Source organism: Hyperolius riggenbachi, chromosome 11 (genome assembly GCF_040937935.1).
Source record: "Hyperolius riggenbachi isolate aHypRig1 chromosome 11, aHypRig1.pri, whole genome shotgun sequence".
NCBI lineage: Eukaryota > Metazoa > Chordata > Amphibia > Anura > Hyperoliidae > Hyperolius > Hyperolius riggenbachi.
The window spans coordinates 115,314,893-115,338,581 of record NC_090656.1 but is presented as its reverse complement, the minus strand read 5'-3'; the positions used below and the strand labels follow the sequence as shown (position 1 = coordinate 115,338,581).

The 23,689-nt window shown below is 45.6% G+C and overlaps 1 protein-coding gene across 1 annotated transcript in view; it reads left to right on the top strand.

Moving 5' to 3' along the window:
- LOC137537848 (mucin-2-like) overlaps positions 1-23,689 on the top strand; it is an 85,863-nt gene that overhangs the window by 55,810 nt on the left and 6,364 nt on the right. The window contains exons 13-16 of the mRNA XM_068259800.1: positions 573-699; positions 12,984-13,084; positions 20,260-20,411; positions 23,120-23,258. Of these exons, the coding sequence (XP_068115901.1) occupies positions 573-699; positions 12,984-13,084; positions 20,260-20,411; positions 23,120-23,258 (519 nt within the window). The remainder of the gene's footprint in view (positions 1-572; positions 700-12,983; positions 13,085-20,259; positions 20,412-23,119; positions 23,259-23,689) is intronic.

Genomic DNA, 23,689 nt, shown 5'->3' with positions numbered 1-23,689 from the left:
TCTGTTTGCAGTAAAGGTGGCTATACGATCCCTCTCTGATCAGATTCGATCAGAGGGGGATCTATCTGTTGGTCGAATCTGATGGCAAATCGACCAGTGTATGGCCACCTTTATTCTATTAAAGCTGTTTGCAGCTAGATTTGCTGTGTAAACTATCTAAACTTTAGCTAAGATATATAGACAAGTTACTTGTTATAGTTAGTTTTTCATCTCGGATCCGCTTTAAACAGTCAAGAAACAGTGAGAAGCAGCTCGAGAAAAGGTTTTACTGCATGAAAGTTCAATGGACATTAGCTCTACTTTGTTTTACAGCTTAAAATACAGAGTGTGGATTCTAAACTGCAAATATGACAGTCTGATGCAATGTTATAAATAAAGCTGAACTGAAAATAAAAATATGAGACTCTTTTCTTTTCTACTAGTGTTCTACTATTTCTTAGCTGTACTACACAGTACTACAATTCAATACAATTAAATACTGCTTATAATCGCTGTGATTATAATATATTTTTGTGGATCTTGTATTTAAAATAATATTTTAAACTTTTTTTTAACTATTTTTTTCTTAACAGAACTGCATGTATGACAGCTGTAACTATGAGAATAGCGTGGACAGTGTATGTGCAGCTCACACGGCCTATGTAAGGGCATGTGCTGCTGAAAATGTGATTCTGGTTGGGTGGAGAGGCACCATCTGTGGTAAGTATGCAGGAATGCTTAGTTTCTTATGATGGGTTAGGGATGGTTTGAAACGCTGATTTCTGATTCCAACAGATTTTCGGTTTCTGATAAGTATTCCGTGAAAATCAGAATTTCCGCATACCGATTTCTGCAGACTTATTTTTATTTGTTATTTTGTTAATAAAGTTAGTGAATTGTAAAATAAAAAAAAAATAAAAAAATTTGCGGAATCTATTTTTGTGGATTTGCCCTATTATGCAGAATCTGCATTTCGGAATGGCAACCATGGGAACTTCTGCATTCTCTGATTGGCCGAATACTTTTGAGTTTTCTGAAGGCCTTAAAATTTCCATGTTAATCCAATTTCGGTGGTAAAATCCGGCATTCTCTAATTGGTCCAATGCTTCAGAGTCTTGTGATTGGTCCAATGCTTTCGAACCTTGTGATTGGCTTAAAATTTCCAAGCCTCGGAAATGCAGCATTTCTGTGGAATTCTGATTTCCGCATCCCGATTTTCATTGCAAAGAGCTGATTTCCGATTTGAAAATCTGCAATTGAAATTCCGCAGAAATCAGAAGCTCATCCCTAGTATGGACGGATGCAACCACTTAAAATTGATAGAATTATTGTATCCACCGCTTTCAAGAAATGAAACAAAATTCAAGGATGGATGAGAAGTAGGATATTGGTACCTATAAGGGACAGCTTGATTTACATAGCGCTAGTATCTTTCATGGTTCTGTACAATACAAAATACGTAGTACACGCAGCTGCATACATAATAAGGGGATACAAGCAATACTATATATATATATATTTGTTTATTTCTTACTGCAGACAAATATACAAAGACCTGTACAAAAAACAGCACCTACCAGTACTCCATCAGAAGTTGCCAGCAAACCTGTCGATCCATGAGTGAACCTGACCCCAGCTGCAGCTTCCACTTCACTCCACTAGATGGCTGTGTCTGTCCAAATGGAACATTCCTTGATGAGAATGGAGCCTGTGTGTAGTGTTGGGCGAACATCTAGATGTTCGGGTTCGGGCCGAACAGGCCGAACATGGCCGCGATGTTCGGGTGTTCGACCCGAACTCCGAACATAATGGAAGTCAATGGGGACCCGAACTTTTGTGGTTTGTAAAGCCTCCTTACATGCTACATACCCCAAATTTACAGGGTATGTGCACCTTGGGAGTGGGTACAAGAGGAAAAAAAATTTAGCAAAAAGAGCTTATAGTTTTTGAGAAAATCGATTTTAAAGTTTCAAAGGGAAAACTGTCTTTTAAATGCGGGAAATGTCTGTTTTCTTTGCACAGGTAACATGCTTTTTGTCGGCATGCAGTCATAAATGTAATACATATAAGAGGTTCCAGGAAAAGGGACCGGTAATGCTAACCCAGCAGCAGCACACGTGATGGAACAGGAGGAGGGTGGCGCAGGAGGAGAAGGCCACGCTTTGAGACACAACAACCCAGGCCTTGCATGAGGACAAGAAGCGTGCGGATAGCATGCTTTGTACCACCATGCAGTCATAAATGTAATAAAGATAAGTGGTTCAATAAACAGGGACCACGCGGCAACGCTAACCCAGCAGCAGCACACGTGATGGAACAGGAGGAGGCGCAGGAGGAGAAGGCCACGCTTTGTGAGACACAACAACCCAGGCCTTGCATGAGGACAAAAAGCGTGCGGATAGCATGCTTTGTACCGCCATGTAGTCATAAATGTAATAAAGATAAGAGGTTCAATAAACAGGGACCACGCGGCAACGCTAACCCAGCAGCAGCAGCAGCAGCAGCACACGTGATGGAACAGGAGGAGGCGCAGGAGGAGAAGGCCACGCTTTGTGAGACACAACAACCCAGGCCTTGCATGAGGACAAAAAGCGTGCGGATAGCATGCTTTGTACCGCCATGTAGTCATAAATGTAATAAAGATAAGAGGTTCCATAAACAGGGACCGGCAACGGTAACCCAGCAGCAGCAGCAGCAGCAGCAGCACACGTGATGGAACAGGAGGAGGCGCAGGAGGAGAAGGCCACGCTTTGTGAGACACAACAACCCAGGCCTTGCATGAGGACAAAAAGCGTGCGGATAGCATGCTTTGTACCGCCATGTAGTCATAAATGTAATAAAGATAAGAGGTTCCATAAACAGGGACCGGCAACGGTAACCCAGCAGCAGCAGCAGCAGCAGCAGCACACGTGATGGAACAGGAGGAGGCGCAGGAGGAGAAGGCCACGCTTTGTGAGACACAACAACCCAGGCCTTGCATGAGGACAAAAAGCGTGCGGATAGCATGCTTTGTACCGCCATGTAGTCATAAATGTAATAAAGATAAGAGGTTCCATAAACAGGGACCGGCAACGGTAACCCAGCAGCAGCAGCAGCAGCAGCAGCACACGTGATGGAACAGGAGGAGGCGCAGGAGGAGAAGGCCACGCTTTGTGAGACACAACAACCCAGGCCTTGCATGAGGACAAAAAGCGTGCGGATAGCATGCTTTGTACCGCCATGTAGTCATAAATGTAATAAAGATAAGAGGTTCCATAAACAGGGACCGGCAACGGTAACCCAGCAGCAGCAGCAGCAGCACACGTGATGGAACAGGAGGAGGCGCAGGAGGAGAAGGCCACGCTTTGTGAGACACAACAACCCAGGCCTTGCATGAGGACAAAAAGCGTGCGGATATAGCAGCAATGCTTTTTGCCGCCATGCAGTCATAAATGTAATACAGATGAGAGGTTCAATAAACAGGGACCGGAAACGCTAAACCATCCCAGATGTTCATCGGTCATGTTACTTGGTTGGGGTCCAGGAGTGTTGCGTAGTCGTTTCCAATCCAGGATTGATTCATTTTAATTTGAGTCAGACGGTCTGCATTTTCTGTGGAGAGGCGGATACGCCGATCTGTGATGATGCCTCCGGCAGCACTGAAACAGCGTTCCGACATAACGCTGGCTGCCGGGCAAGCCAGCACCTCTATTGCGTACATTGCCAGTTCGTGCCAGGTGTCTAGCTTCATGCCCGGTTTCAGGTCCAGCGGTGCCAGCCACAAATCCGTCTGTTCCTTTATTCCCCTCCAAATTTCCTCCCCTGTGTGCTGCTTATCCCCAAGGCAGATCAGCTTCAGCAACGCTTGCTGACGCATGCCAACAGCTGTGCTGCACTGCTTCCACGATCCTACTGCTGCTGGTGCTGGGTTAGCATTTCCGGATGAGGTACAGCTTTGAGATGCGTTGGAGGAGAAGGAGTCAGAGAGGTAGGTGCTGCTGTTGTTATCCAGCTGTTTGCGGCGTGGGCAACACCCGCGCCGTAGCAGGTGAGGAATCGCTGCCAGGCTCCACAAGGTTCACCCAGTGCGCGGTAAGGGAGATGTATCGACCCTGGCCGAACGCACTCGTCCAGGTGTCAGTGGTGAGGTGAACCTTGCAGGCAACGGCATTCTTCAAGCTTCGGGTTATTTAGCTGACCACGTGCTCATGCAACTCAGGCACTGCAGAGCGCGCAAAGTGGTAGCGGCTGGGAACCACGTAACGTGGGATGGCCACTGACATCATGCCCTTGAAGCTGTTTGTCTCCACCACTCGATATGGCAGCATTTCGCAGGCCAGAAGCTTGGCTATGCTGGCTGGCTGTTACTGCCACGGCCCGGGGGTCATTTGCTGGCAATTTCCTCTTGTGCTCAAACATCTCAGAGACAGACAACTCAACCGTAGCGCTGCACACCGAAGGGCTGTTGGTTGTTGTGTTTGATGAACACTGGGAGACCTCAAGAGCACTAGTCCGGAAAGTGACAGTGTCAGCATCGTCTGATGTTTGTGAATGTTGTGAACCACGCAATGGCTGGGCTACTGCTGCTGCTGAGGCGGGTCTGGTGGTGAGTCTGGTGAACCCAAGGGAGGCAGTGTTGCTGGTGGTACCCTGTCCTGCCGCGTTTGCCCACAGAGTGGGATGTTTGGATAGAATGTGGCGGCTCATGCTGGTGGTGGAGAGGTTGTTAATACTTTTCCCCCTGCTCAGGCGGGTCTTGCACACCTTGCAAATCGCCATGGTAACATCCTCAGTGCAGTCTTCAAAGAAAGCCCAGACTTTAACTGGCTGAGGACTCGGACCTCGTGCGTGATGTGCTGGTGCTGCTTAACCCACTGCTGGACGCTTGAGAGGTCATCCAAGTAATTATCTGGTCCTGTTCTTTTGGATCTGTGAGGGTTGTTGTCCTGGACAACATGGGCAGTATTGAGTGGGTTTTCTTGGGTGCTCCCCTGTGGCCTGTACGTGAACCGTCAGGGGAAACACCTCTTCCCTTGCCCCTCCCTCTTTCACCGGATTTCTTCCTCATTTCACTTATCCTTAAAGTACACGCTGACTGGCAGCAGTACAGTGGCAGTACAGAAATGCTATACAGTGGTGGGTGAGCGGTGTACCACTATTGTCAGCAGTGACACAGAGCACAATGCTATACAGTGGCGGGTGAGCGGTGTACTACTGTTCCCAGCAGACACAGAGTGGAAGTAAACACAATGCTATATAGTGTGGCTGAGCCGTGTACACAGAGTGGCATTAAACACAATGCTATATAGTCTGCTATATAGTCACCCCGAACAGGGTGATGTTCTGCAGAACCCAAACAGTGGCAAACACTGTTCGCCCAACACTACTGGGAGGGAACGCAGATTTTAGTACCTAAACACACGATACAACATGTTTTCCGGGGTCGGACTCTGAGGCACATACAGATGGTCCCGATCATCATCCTCATCATACAACTCTTCTCCTGAGTCTGACCCACCCACCACCTCTGCCACCCCAACATCCCCAGACACAGACCCCTCATCGTCCTCAACATTAACTTGGGATGCTGGCCTGAGCCAGACCTCCTCCTCCACATCAGGCCCCATCATCTCCTCAATGGCAGCCCTCATTAATCGCTCTGGCGACGGACTGATGGACACAACGTTCTCCTCCGGGGAGGGCTGCTGCTGACCACTGGCTGCTGGGGTGGATGTTATAGCTTGCGTGGGGCGTTGGCTGTTGCTGTTGTTGGGAGTGCTGCTCACAGCGGAGGTCTCTGGGGAACTCATGTTGAGCTCATATAGTGGTTGACGGTGAGTGGAGTATTACTGATCCCAGCAATATACACACTGACTGGCAGAGTACGCAATGCTATATAGTGTGGCTGAGCGGTGTACACAGAGTGGCAGTAAACACAATGCTATATAGTCTGGCTGAGCGAGCGGTGTACTACTGTTCCCAGCAGAATCAGAGTGGCAGTAAACAATGGTATATAGTCTGGCTGAGCGGTGTACACAGAGTGTCAGTAAACAATGGTATATAGTCTGGCTGAGCGAGCGGTGTACTACTGTTCCCAGCAGAATCAGAGTGGCAGTAAACAATGGTATATAGTCTGGCTGAGCGAGCGGTGTACTACTGTTCCCAGCAGAATCAGAGTGGCAGTAAACAATGGTATATAGTCTGGCTGAGCGGTGTACACAGAGTGTCAGTAAACAATGGTATATAGTCTGGCTGAGCGAGCGGTGTACTACTGTTCCCAGCAGAATCAGAGTGGCAGTAAACAATGGTATATAGTCTGGCTGAGCGGTGTACACAGAGTGTCAGTAAACAATGGTATATAGTCTGGCTGAGCGGTGTACACACAATGCTATATAGTCTGCTATATAGTGTCAGTAAACAATGGTATATAGTCTGGCTGAGCGAGCGGTGTACTACTGTTCCCAGCAGAATCAGAGTGGCAGTAAACAATGGTATATAGTCTGGCTGAGCGGTGTACACAGAGTTTCAGTAAACAATGGTATATAGTCTGGCTGAGCGGTGTACACAGAGTGTCAGTAAACAATGGTAAATAGTCTGGCTGAGCGGTGTACACAGAGTGGCAGTAAACACAATGCTATATAGTCTGGCTGAGCGAGCGGTGTACTACTGTTCCCAGCAGAATCAGAGTGGCAGTAAACAATGGTATATAGTCTGGCTGAGCGGTGTACACAGAGTGTCAGTAAACAATGGTATATAGTCTGGCTGAGCGGTGTACACAGAGTGTCAGTAAACAATGGTATATAGTCTGGCTGAGCGGTGTACACAGAGTGGCAGTAAACACAATGCTATATACTCTGGCTGAGCGAGCGGTGTACTACTGTTCCCAGCAGACACAGAACAGTAAACAGAATGCTATATAGTGTGGCTGAGCGAGCGGTGTACCACTATTCCCAGCAGACACAGAACAGTAAACAGAATGCTATATAGTGTGGCTGAGCGAGCGGTGTACCACTATTCCCAGCAGACACAGAACAGTAAACAGAATGCTATATAGTGTGGCTGAGCGAGCGGTGTACCACTATTCCAAACAGACACAGAACAGTGAACAGAATGCTATATAGTGTGGCTGAGCGAGCGGTGTACCACTATTCCCAGCAGACACAGAGTGGCAGTAAACAGAATGCTATATAGTGTGGCTGAGCGAGGTACACAGAGTGGCAGTAAACAGAATGCTATATAGTGTGGCTGAGCAAGCGGTGTACTACTATTCCCAGCAGACACAGAGTGGCAGTAAACAGAATGCTATATAGTGTGGCTGAGCGAGGTACACAGAGTGGCAGTAAACAGAATGCTATATAGTGTGGCTGAGCAAGCGGTGTACTACTGTTCCCAGCAGTGACACAATGACAGGGGGGACCCTGGCTAGCGTGGCTGGAGCGCGAACTACCCTGCCTGCCTACCCAAAGCTAAACCCACAGACAAATGGCGGAGATATGACGTGGTTCGGGTATTTATTTACCCGAACCACGTGACCGTTCGGCCAATCAGAGCGCGTTCGGGTCCGAACCACGTGACCCGTTCGGCCAATCACAGCGCTAGCCGAACGTTCGGGGAACGTTCGGCCATGCGCTCTTAGTTCGGCCATGTGGCCGAACGGTTTGGCCGAGCACCGTCAGGTGTTCGGCCGAACTCGAACATCACCCGAACAGGGTGATGTTCTGCAGAACCCGAACAGTGGCGAACACTGTTCGCCCAACACTACCTGTGTGGCAGCAGAAGAGTGCCCTTGTTATTACAAGGGTTCAGCAATACCTCCAGGAGAGGTCATTTATGACAACAGCGTTATGTGGTACGTTATGTGAATAAATCAGGGTAATAATGTTATTTGAAGTGAATTTCCTGTTCTGTTACAAACTGGTACAACAAATGTAAAGGTGTATCTACAAGTAATGGGGCATTATAGCAACATTTCTACAAGACTCCTGACTAAAGGCACCAAGCTTCCCACATGAGTGGAGATAGTAGTATACTCTCACATACAATATACAGTGCATAAAGCACATGGAGGCATCAGAAATGATAGCATTAGCAGCCTTACACAGATGGCCAGGTGCAAAACCTGTTAGAAACCTGTACAGGACACCCTTCTTTAAAACCATATGATTATTTCTAATACATGTCTCCCCCTCCCTGGCTGTGAAGCATTTTTTGGTAAATATATTGTATTTTTTGGACTATAAGACTATAAGTGGGGAAAAAGTCACTGCGTCTTATAGTCCAAATCCAAGGAGTTCCTGGCTTGTGAATGCCGGCCAATACGTACCTCCAACGCGGCGCAATGGGTATAGAGAAGGACACAAGGGGGACAGAGGCGAACAAATGGGGGACACAAGGAGACAGAGGAGGACACAGGGAGACACAAGAGGTATAAGGAGGCATGAGGTACAAAGGGGGCATAATCCACAAAATGCCCCTTCACCATGGATGCACCAGGTTTAGTATATATACAGTACAGACCAAAAGTTTGAACACACCTTCTCATTCAAAGAGTTTTCTTTATTTTCATGACTGTGAACATTGTAGATTCACACTGAAGGCATCCAAACTATGAATTAACACATGTGGAAGTATAGTACATAACCAAAAAGTGTGAAACAACTGAAAATATGTCATATTCTAGGTTCTTCAAAGTAGCCACCTTTTGCTTTGATTACTGCTTTGCACACTCTTGGCATTCTCTTGATGAGCTTCCCTATAGTTATACTGGTGTAACTATAGGGGAGCAGTGGACTTCTTTCATCCTTCACCTGGGCCCCACTCCTGGCTCTGCCGCATAGACCTACAGAGGAAGGAGGAAGTCTGGGCCCCTCCTCCCCAATGGGCATAGGAGTAAGGGGCGGGGATTCTGAATGTAGGAAGGGGCCCCCCTAAAAGTTATGCAGGGGTGCACTGTCAGGGATAGTTACACCCCTGAATCAACATGCACATTCCTCACTGCTACCTTGGTAGTGAAAATGTGCAAGGGAACATTGACTATTGAGAAGATGCAGAAATGTATGTAATTGTGACCGATTGGATAGGGTTGCTCCCAGAAATCCTTAGCTGCTTGTAAGTGATTCTAGAACCTACATATACTGTAATATGAATTCATAAGCGCTTTATAATACATTCATCTTTAAGTACACTTTGTTAGCCACACATGCACTTTAAGAGTTTCAAGTTAATAACCAAATATATTGGCATATTAAGAATTGCAAATAACTAAAAATATTTTGCCTCTATTACAGCACGTCAGAATGGCAGACTGAGTTGTATAGCAAAAACACGCAATATTACAGGTAAAATAAAACTAATATTTATAATAATCCTGTTAACTGTAAAGATACTAGAGTTCATGTAACAGTTATGCATTATAAAGGTAAACTCTAAAATTACTTCTGAAGTCTTAAAAATGTATTTACAAACAGCAGGAATGAGCTAATTTGTCTAAATAAGAGTTGCAAAGTTTTTCACTATATTGTCACGTTTTTGTGAAGTACCGCAAAACACTAGGTAGATCCTTTGAAAATATGCTTATGTAAATGGATTTTTGATGGGCTTGCAAAAATATATGCGTGCAAAAACAAAAGGCAATTTATTAATACCTTTGTGAATAGTCATCCTATAGCAATTGTATTCTGTCAACATGAAAATGGGTGACATTCATTCAGGTATAGTGTTAAAAGCAGCAGCACAGTTTCCAAAAATCACTCTACTCATAAGATGCTTCATTTAAAGTGAACCCGAGGTAAAAATAAACTGATGAGATAAACAATTATATTTATCCTCCTACTCCTAAAAAAATTACTTTTTATGTATCCCATGGTTTTCTTTTATATTTAACATTCACAAAGTATGTTGAATGTTTTACTGTCTCTAATCAGTACAGTAGCAGTCTATTAAAACTCATGATATAATAAATTGGTTGTGTAGTATGGATAATTAATAGAACATTAATAGGAAATAAAATAGTGTCATATTTTTATTTTCAGGTATATATAGTAACTTTTTTATAACATTGCATCATTCTCTAATAATTGCAGTTTCCACAATACACTCAACATTTTAAATGATTTCACAGAGCAGGCTACTGACCCTTTGAACTTTGCAGAAAAACCATAAACAAAGAAGAAACAATGAGAAAGTTGAGATAAGTGCTTCAAAAGTCAGTGCTGTCCACTACTTTATAAAGTCGCAGAGCTCACAGAAGCTCTTTTGCATAGATAACAACTGAAGTTTCTTAACTCTTCCTGTACTGGAAACAATATGAGACTCATATCTGTGCTAATAATGTTTTATTTTTTAGCAGTACTACACATATAAATTATTATATCATAGTTTATTTTAACTTCAGATTCCCTTTAAAGTGGATCCGAGATGAACTTTTACTCATTGCATAATTGTGGTCCTTTCCTACTGTTTATAAGGCATTCCTCAAGCCAAATACTTTTTTGTTTTTGTTTCAATGCTCTAATTCCCTATAAACTAAATAAACCACTCCCACAGGTTTTCAGAGAGCCAAGGCACTTTCAGACAGTAGCAAGGGCTCATGGGAGCTCAGTCTGGGCAGGGGGAGGGGGAGGTATTACTAGCCAGAGATTTCAGAGGCAGGGGAGGAGGGAGGAGGAGGGGGGATTAGTTTTCTTTGCTCAAGATGCAGATACGCCTGCCTCTGTGTAATGTTTACAAACAACATGTCTGCTGTCATTGTATCACAGGAAGAAATATTCTTATTCTATTAAAGCTCTTTGCAGCTAGATTTGCTGTGTAAACTATCTAAACTTTAGCTAAGATATACAGTGGGTTGCAAAAGTATTCGGCCCCCTTGAAGTTTTCCACATTTTGTCACATTATTGCCACAAACATGCATCAATTTTATTGGAATTCCACATGAAAGACCAACACAAAGTGGTGTACATGTGAGAAGTGGATCAAAAATCATACATCATTCCAAACATTTTTTACAAATAAATAACTGCAAAGTGGGGTGTGCGTAATTATTCGGCCCCATGAGTCAATACTTTGTAGAACCACCTTTTGCTGCAATTACAGCTGCCAGTCTTTTAGGATATGTCTCTACCAGCTTTGCACATCTAGAGACTGAAATCCTGCCCATTCTTCTTTGCAAAACAGCTCCAGCTCAGTCAGATTAGATGGACAGCGTTTGTGAACAGCAGTTTCCAGATCTTGCCACAGATTCTCGATTGGGTTTAGATCTGGACTTTGACTGGGCCATTCTAACACATAGATATGTTTTGTTTTAAACCATTCCATTGATGCCCTGGCTTTATGTTTGGGGTCATTGTCCTGCTGGAAGGTGAACCTCCACCCCAGTCTCAAGTCTTTTGCAGTCTCCAAGAGGTTTTCTTCCAAGTTTGCCCTGTATTTGACTCCATCCATCTTCCCATCAACTCTGACCAGCTTCCCTGTCCCTGCTGAAGAAATGCACCCCCAAGCATGATGCTGCTACCACCATATTTGGCAGTGGGGATGGTGTGTTCAGAGTGATGTGCAGTGTTAGTTTTCTGCCACACATAGCGTTTTGAATTTTGGCCAAAAAGTTCCATTTTGGTCTCATCTGACCAGAGCACCTTCTTCCACATGGTTGCTGTGTCCCCCACATGGCTTGTGGCAAACTGCAAACGGGACTTCTTATGCTTTCTGTTAACAATGCCTTTCTTCTTGCCACTCTTCCATAAAGGCCAACTTTGTACAGTGCATGACTAATAGTTGTCCTATGGACAGAGTCTCCCACCTGAGCTGCAGATCTCTGCAGCTCGTCCAGAGTCACCATGGGCCTCTTGACTGCATTTCTGATCAGCGCTTTCCTTGTTCGGCCTGTGAGTTTAGGTGGATGGCCTTGTCTTGGTAGGTTTACAGTTGTGCCATACTCCTCCCATTTCTGAATGATCACATGAACAGTGCTCCTTGGGATGTTCAAGGCTTTGAAAAACCTTTTTGTAGCCTAAGCCTGCTTTAAATTTCTCGATAACTTGATCCCTGACCTGTCTTGGACCTGTCTTGTGTGTTCTTTGGACTTCACGGTGTTGTTGCTCCCAATATTCTCTTAGACAACCTCTGAGGCCCTCACAGAGCAGCTGTATTTGTACTGACATTAGATTACACACAGGTGCACTCTATTTAGTCATTAACACCCATAAGGCGGTGTCTATAGGCAACTGACTGCACTTAGATCAAAGGGGGCCGAATAATTATGCACACACCACATTGCAGTTATTTATTTGTAAAAAATGTTTGGAATCATGTATGATTTTCGTTCCACTTCTCATGTGTACACCACTTTGTGTTGGTCTTTCATGTGGAATTCCAATAAAATTGATTCATGTTTGTGGCAGTAATATAACATAATGTGGAAAACTTCAAGGGGGCCGAATACTTTTGCCACCCACTGTATAGACAAGTTACTCGTTATAGTTAGTTTTCCATCTCGGATCCGCTTTAAGTGTCCCAGAGTGAAAATACATGAACTATTGACCTTGTCCTATTTCTACCCTGTCCTCAGAAGTTGTATTCTGCCAAGAAAACTTTTATAGCTGTAATTAGCTTATCGGATAATTACTATATTGCTGACAAGGTATTGACAAGACAGAAGATGTATTTTCCATGCCTAAAAATTAACTCTTTCTGGCAGCAAAATAAAGTAAATAACACATTGGGTTATTAATATGTTTTGCACTGATCCAGTAGTATCTGGATCACACATCTGAAACAATCGTGTGGCAAATCCAGTAAAACAGTACAGGTTTAGCTGACCACAAGCAGTGGGAAGCGGTCAGGTGATTATTTGCCAGTGGTCAGCTTTGTGACACTCTTTCCTGCTCATAAAACTTTTTTCAGTCAAACCAGTGGATGAAGCTCCAAAGAAAATGACGTATTTGAACAAATATGCTCTAAAAATACAATAGAAGAGCTGTTTTTTAGAGATAGCTAGTAGCATGAATTTTGAAGAGCTTCTCTATTTTCAGACTGCCCTCCGAACATGATTTATTTTGATTGTGCAAATGCTTCAAGGGGAGCCAAAGGAGCTGAGTGTCAGAAGACCTGTCAGACGCTGGACATGGAGTGTGTAAGTCTCGATATGCACAATTTTCACAATTTTCAATATAAACTACTATACTGTACATGCACAAAAAGTCAGCAATGGTTCTAAGGTACCTCCGTACTTCCATTCTAGGAGCCCACTGAACTCCAAGTGTGCATTGATATCCTAGGTCCTAGGTTCAATTTGGGGATTCTGGTCCGTGCTTAGCCAGAGAGCCATGGATATACATTTATCTTCAGTAATATTTAGACATTTTCCTTCTGTTTACTATTCAACATTTTTTCACAAATTTGTCATTTTTCTCCAGAGGTAATAAGTGGTACTGTCTTTGTCATAGATAGAAGAGACAAAAATATTTGTTATATTGGCTTGCTGAATCTGTTTTGAGATATAAGTGTTGGAAAACAACACTAAGTTCTTTTTCTCCGGCATGATGGCATCACATGCTTGAAGAAGATAGCTCAGGGTTCTCAAAGTTTACTTCTAAAAGAATATTTTAGAAAACCAATAAAATGTGTTGCTAACTACAATATTTTTTTTTCTCTCTGCCACATTCCCATAGTAATTCATTTGTGAAAATCAGGGCTGAGTCAAGGTTATCCAGCACCAGAGGCAGAGCTTCTAAACTGCACCCCACTCCCTGAATTGTTCCCATCCCAGTATAGGTGGCAGATGTACCCCTGGTATGAAGTAGCCCCTTCAGCCACATCACAGCATTCCCTCTCTCATACCAACAGCATCAGGTAATGAGAGAGATGCTGGAGGAATCAGAGAGAGGAGTAGAGTTGTTGCGAACCTCCGATTTTGGTTCGCAAACCTTGAACGCGAACACGCGAAAAAAGATTGCGAACCGGCGACCTTTTGAACCACCTTAGACTTTAATGGGCAGGTGAACCTTCAAAACTACAAATATTAATTGTGGCCACTAAAGTGATGGAAAAGATGTTTCAAGGGGTCTAACACCTGGAGGGGGGCATGGCGGAGTGTGATACAAGCCAAAAGTCCCAGGGAAAAATCCGGATTTTACGCACAGCTGGGTTTAAGGGCAGAAATCACATTTTATTGCTAAATTGGAGGCCTAAAGTGCTTTAAAACATCTTGCATGTGTATACATCAATCAGGTAGTGTAATTAGTGTACTGCTTCACACTGACAGACTAAACTCACTGTGTAACGCACTGCAAACAGCTGTTTGTGTAGTGACGGCCGTGCTGGACTGGTGCACATCATGGCGAGAGTGCAGGCGATGGTGGTTTTCAAGCCCATATGGTCGGGCTGAGCTAGTTCAATGACAGAACAACAGTGACTAAGTGTCCAGCTGATCGAATTTGGTCTGTCCACAATGAAGCAACAACCTTATTATCTATCTTCTTGGGTCAGGTGTGCACCCCAACACCAACACACTCATATAGCCAGTCATTGCTTCATTGTGATACGCAAGCCCCTTCACCGCGGCAAGGTAATGATCAGGAAGGGGAATTGACACATGTACATGCCTTTTGTTTTGTTCTTGCAGCCGCAGTGCAGCCAGAAAAATTAGGCAGGCATGTACACGCACCAGTAAAATTATTATAGCGGTCTTAAAAATTCAGGAATTTCACCTGGAGTCCTGGACCCTGTTGGTGGTGGCGGAGAAGGCAGTCAAGTGGCCTGCAGGAAGAGATGCTGTGTGGGGACTGACTTAGTCTTGGGGCAGGCAGTCACACGGTGTGCAGGCAGAGATGCTGTGTGTGGGGACTGACTTAGTCTTCGGGCAGGCAGTAGCCCTCCGGGATCCATGCCTCATTCATTTTGATAAAGGTGAGGTATTGAACACTTTTTGACCTAGGCGAGTTATCTTCTCAGTGACAATGCCTCCAGCTGCGCTGAAGGTCCTTTCTGACAGGACGCTTGAGGCAGGGCAAGACATAAGTTGGATGGCAAATTGTGACAGCTTTGGCCACAGGTCAAGCCTGCGCACCCAGTAGTCCAGGGGTTCATTGCTGCTCAGAGTATCTACATCCACACTTAAGGCCAGGTAGTAGGCTACCTGCAGGTCAAAGCGTTCGTGGAGGGTGGATCCGGAATGGCTAAATTGAGGCATTGGACTAAAGAATGCCCACATGTCTGACATCACCATGAGATCGCTAGAGCGTCCTGTCCTTGCCTGCGTGGACATGGGAGGAGGAGGAAGATTACTGGCAGTGGCACCTTTATTCCGTTGTGCTGTGACATCACCCTTAAAAGCACTGTAAAGCATAGTTGCCAGCTTGTTCTGCAAGTGTTGCATCCTTTCTGCCTTCTGGTGATTTGGAAACATCTCCGCCATTTTATGCTTATACTGAGGGTCTAGTAGCGTGGCCACCCAGTACAGCTCATTCCCCTTGAGTTTTTTTATACGGGGTCCCTCAACAGGCTGACCAGCATGAAAGACGCCATCTGCACAAAGTCGGATGCCGCTGTACTAGCCATCTTGACTTGCTCTTCCTCAGTGATCTCAGGTAAGTTCTCCTCCTCCCCCCAGCCATAAACAATACCACGGGAAAGGTGAGAAGCACAAGCCCCCTGCGACGCCTGCTGCGGTTGTTCTTCCACCTCCTCCTCCTCAAAAAAAACCCACCTTCCTCATCTGACTCCTCTTCCCCAGATGACTCCTCCTCCTCCCCCCTCCTCTGTGATGCCGCAGGTGTTGATGATGCCGCAGGTGATGTTTCCAAAAACTCTTTCTCCTCCTCCTGTTCCTGGTCACGCTCCTCGACAGCTTGATCCACCACTCTACGCATGGCACGCTCCAGGAAGAAAGCATATGGGATCAAATCGCTGATGGTGCCTTCACTGCAACTCACCAGGTTTGTCACCTCCTCAAATGGACACATGAGCCTGCAGGCATTACACATGAGTGTCCAGTACTTTGGCCATAACATCCCCAGCTCCCCAGTGAATGTCTTTTCACTGTAGTTGTACAGATACTCTTTGATGGCTTTCTCCTGTTGTAGCAGGCGGTCAAACATCAGGAGCGTTGAATTCCAGCGAGTCGGGCTATCGCAAATCAAGCGCCTCACCAGCAAGTTGTTTCTCTGCTGAATTTCGGCCAAGCGCGCCATGGCCATGTAGGACCGCCTGAAATGCCCACACACCTTCCTGGACTGCTTCAGGACCTCCTGTAAGCCTGGGTAGTTGCACACAAATCTTTGTATTTTGAGATTGAGCACATGTGCCATGCAGAGTACATATGTCAACTTTCCCAAACTCAAAGCCGAAATTAGATTGCTGCCATTGTCACACACCACGTTGTCAATCTCCAGTTGGTGCGGGGTCAGCCACTGATCCACCTGTTTGTTCAGAGCAGCCAGGAGAGCTGCTCCAGTGTGACTCTGGGCTTTGAGGCAAGACATGTCCAAGATGGCGTGACACCATCGCACCTGACATGCAGCATAGGCCCTGGGGAGCTGGGGGTGTGTAGTTGGAGAGGATGTAGCAGGAGGAGTAGGAGGAGAAGTAGAACAGGTGGCAGCAGGCCTGCCTGCAAGCTGCGGAGGTGTCACAACTAGGTCCGCTACACAGCCACGTACTCCCTGATTGCCAGCGGTCACCAGGTTGACCCAATGTGCTGTATAAGTTATGTACCTGCCCTGACCATGCTTGGCAGACCAGGCATCCGTGGTCAGATGGACCCTTGACCCAACGCTGTGTGCCAGAGATGACACCACTAGCCTTTCTACATCCCAGTACAGTTTGGGTATCGCCTTTTGAGAAATGTAATTGCGGCCTGCTATCTTCCGAAAATTTGTGGCGATTGGGACACCGCAGTGGAAGGCCTCAGAGTTCACCAGCCGGTATGGTAACAGCTGGTGAGATAACAGTTCCGCCAAGCCAGCTGTCAGATGCTGGGCAAGGGGGTGACTGGCAGACATTGGCTTCTTCCGCTCAAAGATTTCCTTCACAGACACCTGGCTGCTGTGGGCAGAGGAGCAGGAAGCGCTCAAGGTGAGAGGCGGAGTGGAGGAGGGTGGCTGTAAAGGTGCAAGGGAGAAAGCTGCTGAAGAAGATGCTGCACCTGAACGAGGAAGAGGAGGCGGAGGGTGGCTTTGCCTTTGTTTGCTGCTTTTCCTCAGGTGGTCTTCCCATTGCCGTTTATGCTTTTTTACCATGTGCCTTCATAAGGCAGTGGTCCCTATGCGGGTCTTGGTCTTTCCATGACTTAATCTTTGATTGCAGATAGTACAAAAGGCATTGCTCTCATCTGAGGCAGAAGCACAAAAAAAACCTCCACACCGCTGAGCCCTGGAATGATGGCATTTTGGTGGTGGTGTCAGCAGCTGACCTTGAAGAGCATGTTGGCTGGCTGTCCATAGGTGGCAATACATGCCGCCGGACACTGCCACGAGCTGTTTCTGATGACGAGCTCCCCCTGCTTCTTTCAGCAACTCGTCTCCTCCTACTCCTCTCTGACTCCCCCTCTGAACTGTCCCCTTGGTCATCTTGTCTATTAGGATCCCACGTGGCATCCATGGCAGTATCATCATCATCATAATCATCTTCCAAATCTTCGCTTGTATCAGGCACCTCCAAAACTGCACCAACAACAGGTACTTCATCATCCTCACACCTTATGTCCATACTGGAGCCTAACTCAGACATATGAGGTGGTGGTGTAACATGCTTAGCGCCGTCATCTTGTAACAATAATGACTGTGAATCAGTTAATTTCCTACCAAATAACTCCTGCAAAGTGTCAAATGGGCCGGATGTGGTGCTAGTAGTAGCAGTGGTGGTTGCGGAGGAAGATATGTCATGGTTCCGTGTGGAAGCTGAGGAAGATGAAGTGTTCTGTGTTAAATAATTCAAGTACGACCTGGCAATCTTGGGAGTTGATGGCACACGCCTGCTGAACACTGTACTTTGGTCCAGGGCTGCATGAAATCACGCCACCTCGACCTCGAACAGACCTGCCGGGTGGCCTGCCTCTGGTTCTACCTCTGCCTGTTGTTTTGTCCATATTGGGGGGGGGGGGTGAAGTGAAAGGTATGCACTGATTTGACTAATACAATGTGCGGTTACACAGGTGCAGTGAAAAGGTGACTGCTGGTACAACAATGTGTGGTTACACAGATGCTGTGAAAAGGTTGCAGTGACTGCTGGTACAACAATGTGCGGTTACACAGGTGCAGTGAAACTGTGACTGCTGGTACAACAATGTGTGGTTACACAGGTGCAGTGAAAAAGTTGCAGTGATTGCTAGTAAACAATGTGCAGTTACACAGGTGCAGTGAAAAAGTGACTGCTGGTACAACAATGTGTGGTTACACAGGTGCAGTGAAAAAGTTGCAGTGACTGCTGGTACAACAATGTGTGGTTACACAGGTGCAGTGAAAAGGTGACTGCTGGTACAACAATGTGTGATTACACAGGTGCAGTGAAAAGGTTAAGGTGACTGCTGGTACAACAATGTGCAGTTACACAGGTGCAGTGAACAGGTTGCAGTGACTGCTGGTACAACAATGTGCGGTTACACAGATGCAGTGAACAGGTTGCAGTGACTGCTGGTAGAACAATGTGCAACTGTCACACAGGTGCAGTAAAAGGTATGCAGTGACTGCTGATATATAATACAATGTGCGGTCAGTCACAGGTGCAGTTACAGGTATGCACAGACTGGTATTACACAATACAATGTGCAGCTGTCACACACACAGGTGCAGTGAACAGTTATGCAGTGACTGGTATTATATAACACTGCGTGCTGTCACGCAATTGCAGTGAACATGAACAGGTATGCACGGTCGGACTGTTATTACAAATGTGCAGCTGTCGCACACAGGTGCGGTGAACAGTTCTGCAGTGACTGGTATAATATAACACTGCGTGCTGTCACGCAATTGCAGTGAACATGGACAGATATGCACGGTCAGACCGGTATTATAAATGTGCAGCTGTCACACACAGGTGCAGTGAAAAGGTAGGAACTGAATGTGCTGGGCCTTGCACAGTATAGCAATTAGCAAGGGCCAGCTGCGACACACAGGGCTGTTTAATACAGTGTCAGTGGCACACACACACACACAAAAAAACTTCACAAGAACATTAGCTCTGAAAAGAGCTCTTTTTGTGGTGCTTTTCAACAACAAATATCAGCTAGGAGCAAGCTACAAGAGCCTAACTAAGCTTTTCCTATGTGTACAGCAGGTTCCTCTCCCTTCTCTCACTACTGCAGCAACACTGAGTGAGATAATGGCCAACGCAGCTGCCTTATATAAGGTGGGAAGCTCCAGGAGGGAGTGCAGCCTGATTGGCTGTCATGTGTCTGCTGACTGTGATATAGAGAGTCAAAGTTTAGCCCAATGATGTAGTATAGGGACAGGGCGAACTCGCCATAAAGTTCGCTTTTGGCGCAAACGCGAACTAGCGATGTTTGCATGAACAAGTTTGAGGCTGAACCATTTGGGACAACTCTAGAGAGGGGATGCTGGACCTGGCTGAAGAGAGATCTAAGTACAGAAAGGTGGTCTTCCCATTGCCGTTTATGCTTTTTCACCATGTGCCTTCATAAGGCAGTGGTCCCTATGCGGGTCTTGGTCTTTCCATGACTTAATCTTTGATTGCAGACAGTACAAAAGGCATTGCTCTCATCTGAGGCAGACACACAAAAAAAACCTCGTTGTGCGCTGATCACGGAGAAAGTTCCTCAATCGTTACACAGCCCCTCTCTTTCATATACGGCTCACATGAGCACCAGCTTCCCTTTTTCGTGTGTTACTCCCTGTTTGAAGCTTTCTCTTTTATATGTAGCAACCCCTATTTCATATTCAGGTGCCCCCCTGGACTGACGCCCCAGGCTTGGGCCTTTGTGGACTATCCAGAAATCTGGCCCTCGCTGTGGGTGTCTCACCCCATTCTTTCTTCCATTTTGTAATAACTTCTAGACAGAAACTGAAAGTGATGAAAATCTTTTCCTTAGAGAAACTGAGACCAATAAAAATCTAGTTTAATTTCTGCCCCTTCCTCATTCTTCCTAAATAGTATTTTTATTGCTGTCTGTTTTCCTAGTGCAGAGGTTTTGTCTTATTTAAGTCTTCTGACCCCTCCACTGTGAGAGGAAATGTGGAGTAAATCTATGAACAGGAACCCAATCAGCAAAAGAAACTACCCACGCTATCCAAAAATAGATTTATGCATGATCATCCATTTAAAGGTATTTACATACTCCTTTCTGTTTCACAGTTCAGCATACAGTGTGCTTCTGGCTGTGTCTGTCCACACGGCCTGGTGCTCAGTAACAATGGCAGCTGTGTGCTCGAGAAAGAATGTCCATGTGTACACAATGGTATCAGTTACTACAATGGAGAGAGCATCCAACAAGACTGCAACAATTGGTGAGTCCAAGTTCTGCACACAAGCAAGACAGCCTTCACAGTAATGCTATCTACAGACAGCAGAGGATAGTTATACATACAGGCATGGTTCAGGGTAATGGGGGTACTCATTGGAGCATTTCACTACTACAGCAGTGAAGATGAGAGAGTAAGGGGGACATCTGCATACATACTGGAGCTGACATGGAGTAGCCTCCACCACTTGGAGCAGCCTTTATTAGGGATTTCTTGTTCTACTATTATTGCATGCTAAACATTCCCTGGGCTTTGCACGCCCCTGTATGTGCATGTGCATAACCTATTTCACTTGCATACCTGGCTGCATGCTTGCTGCTGGTATGTGACTCAGGCAGTACTGAATCTTCATAAACAACAGGAAACTAGCTGTAATGCTGGGTCTAATGTACACACAGAAAATACAATAAATCGAGGTCAGGTCAAAGCTCGGGTCATACACGAAAAGTCTGAATGAGCGGTACAGAAGGACTAATGTAGAGCTAGGTCAAAAACGGGCTAAGATCGTTACACAGGTAATCAGATGACTACAGTACAAGGGAGAGAGACAGGTAAATACTCTGGCCTTAAATACCCAAGAGGCAGAGCAAAAGCCCAGCCCCCAGAATTGACAGCACCTCCTGCAATAAGGTGTCAGCTGATGACATCACAGCTGACACCCCATCAGACATGCCTCCTCAGCCTATAAAAGGCAGCTCTGAGATGTGCGCGTCCTGCCAGAAACAACACACCGACCCACATCTACAGGGGAGCAGGGGATGCAATTGACCAAAGAGGAAGAGGAAGCTTCCTCCAGCTACTCCGCACTATCAGAACAGCCTGCAGAGACCACACCAGATAAGTTTGTTACACTAGCATTCTTCAAGAGGTTAATAGACAAAGCCTCCATTTTCCTGTTTGTTCAGGTCTCATTTAAAGCGGACCTGAATTTAGAACACCTCTCTGCTCTAAAAGATACACAACAGCATAATAACCTTTAAACAAAAATATTTCTTTGTTACACCTAATAAAATCCTAAAATAAATCTGCACTGTTTCTACTTCCTGATTCATGGAAGCAGACATATTGTTTACGGATCCATCTGAAAATGGCGCCTGCGAATAATGGCGCACGGTGTTGCCGCTAATCCATTTGCCACTTATCACTATTTAACGTTAAAGCATTATTGTTATTTAACGTTAAAGCCTTATTGTTATTTAGTGTTAACACACAGAACCCTCTCTGTACCTATCCCTAACCCCTAAACCCCCCTGGTGGTGCCTAGCCCTAACCACCCCCCCAGTGGCGTAGCTAAGGAGCTGTGGGCCCCGGTGCAAGTTTAACAATGGGGCCCCCCAAAGCACTCTATACATAACAATTGATACGGCGCACCAAAACCTGCCAATGGCAACTACAGTGTCAGAGGTGCAAGAAAAGCATGGGAAACAGTTTCTTAAGGATTACCAGTATTCAAAGTATCTATAGAAGTCATTATTATGGGCACAGGACCAATAGAGAGCTAATACTGTAGTTAGGGAGGGCCCTTTGGGGCCCCTCTGGCCCAAGGGCCCCGATACGGTCGCTACCTCTGCAACCCCTATTGCTACGCCCCTGCACCCCCCTAGTGGTGCCTAACCCTAACCACCCCCCTGGTGGTGCCTAACCCTAACCACCCCCCTGGTGGTGCCTAACCCTAACCACCCCCCTGGTGGTGCCTAACCCTAAGTCCTCCCCCCTGGTGGTGCCTAACCCTAAGACCGCCCTGGTGGTGCCTAACCCCAAGACCCCCTGGTGGTGCCTAACCCTAAGACCTCCCTGGTGGTGCCTAACCCTAACCACCCCCCTGGTGGTGGCTAACCATCCCCCTGGTGGTGCCTAACCCTAAGACCCCCCTGGTGGTGCCTAACCCTAACCACCCCCCTGTTGGTGCCTAACCCTAACCACCCCCTTGGTGGTGCCTAACCCTAAGACCCCCCCCAGTGGTGCCTAACCCTAACCTTGACAGTGTTACATTAAATCCAATTACCGTTTTGCAGTTAAATAACGTCTGCAATTTGGCTTATGTAGGGCGCTATTGATAAATAACGTTACTGTGGGCAATAACGTCTACTGTTTTGCAAATGAATGGCACTATTGATAAATAACGTTAGTGTGTGCCACTATTGATAAATAACGTTAGTGTGTGCAGTTTTTCTTCTTTATTTCCTGTGCGCCATTATTATGCGGTACTAACGATAAATAGCGTTAAGCGTATCTTTTTAATGCGGCGCCATCTGTATGCATAGGCGCTGGGCGCCATTATTCACTGATACGATTGTTTACACCCTTATCTGCCATCTCTGCCATTGGCAGTCATGTGACACAGGGGAGAGATCAGATTACAATTTGTGATTAGACACAAATGAGGGGGACTTGACAGGTGAAACTCTGAATACATACAGAGTACATACTCTATGTTTTCCTTCTGTTCTGGGCAAGAGTTCGAGTCTCATTTAAGCAGCCAGTTGAGAATATCATGCTCTAATAAACTGTATTAATAGTCAGACACAGTACATAAAGTGGGGAATCACACAGAATGTAGCTGTGGGACACATGTGGCTTCCAAGCCTATAGACCACTGCATTATACAAAATACAGCAACATGTATAACAATTTCAGTCTCTATTGAAGCATCTTAATTTTATGTAATGCCTGCTTACTTTGTTATGTTTCAGCACTTGCAAAAACCACAAATGGCAGTGTACAAAGAAGGAATGTTACAGGAGCTGCGTTGTCTATGGCGACGGGCACTTTGTTACATTTGATGGCAAGCGGTTCGATTTTAATGGTGACTGCGAGTATACTGTGACTCAGGTACTAAAATGTCTCATCTGCATAATCGCATTACTAAGCAGATCAATTATAACTGTCTATACAGTACTGCTACATCATATCTATAATACTAATCCACAGTTGTTGTAAGTATGTAGGAACCCAAAAGCTGAGAGATCACCATTAAAACTCGGCAACTGTAATTTTTATACTACAAGGATATTGACCAATATTATTTTAAAGAGAACCTGAACTGAAAATGAAAAGTCAAAATAAACATAAACACGTCATACTTACCTCCTGTGCAGTCTACTCCTCAATCTCTTTCTCCTCTCGTACTGTTTGTCCACTATGATCAATGGAATTCTCTGTCCTCCATTTTGAAAATGGCCATTACCCCATAACAGCTTCCTGGTCAGCACACTGTTAAACTGTAATATTGCCCACTTGAGCCATAGGGAAACATGGACATT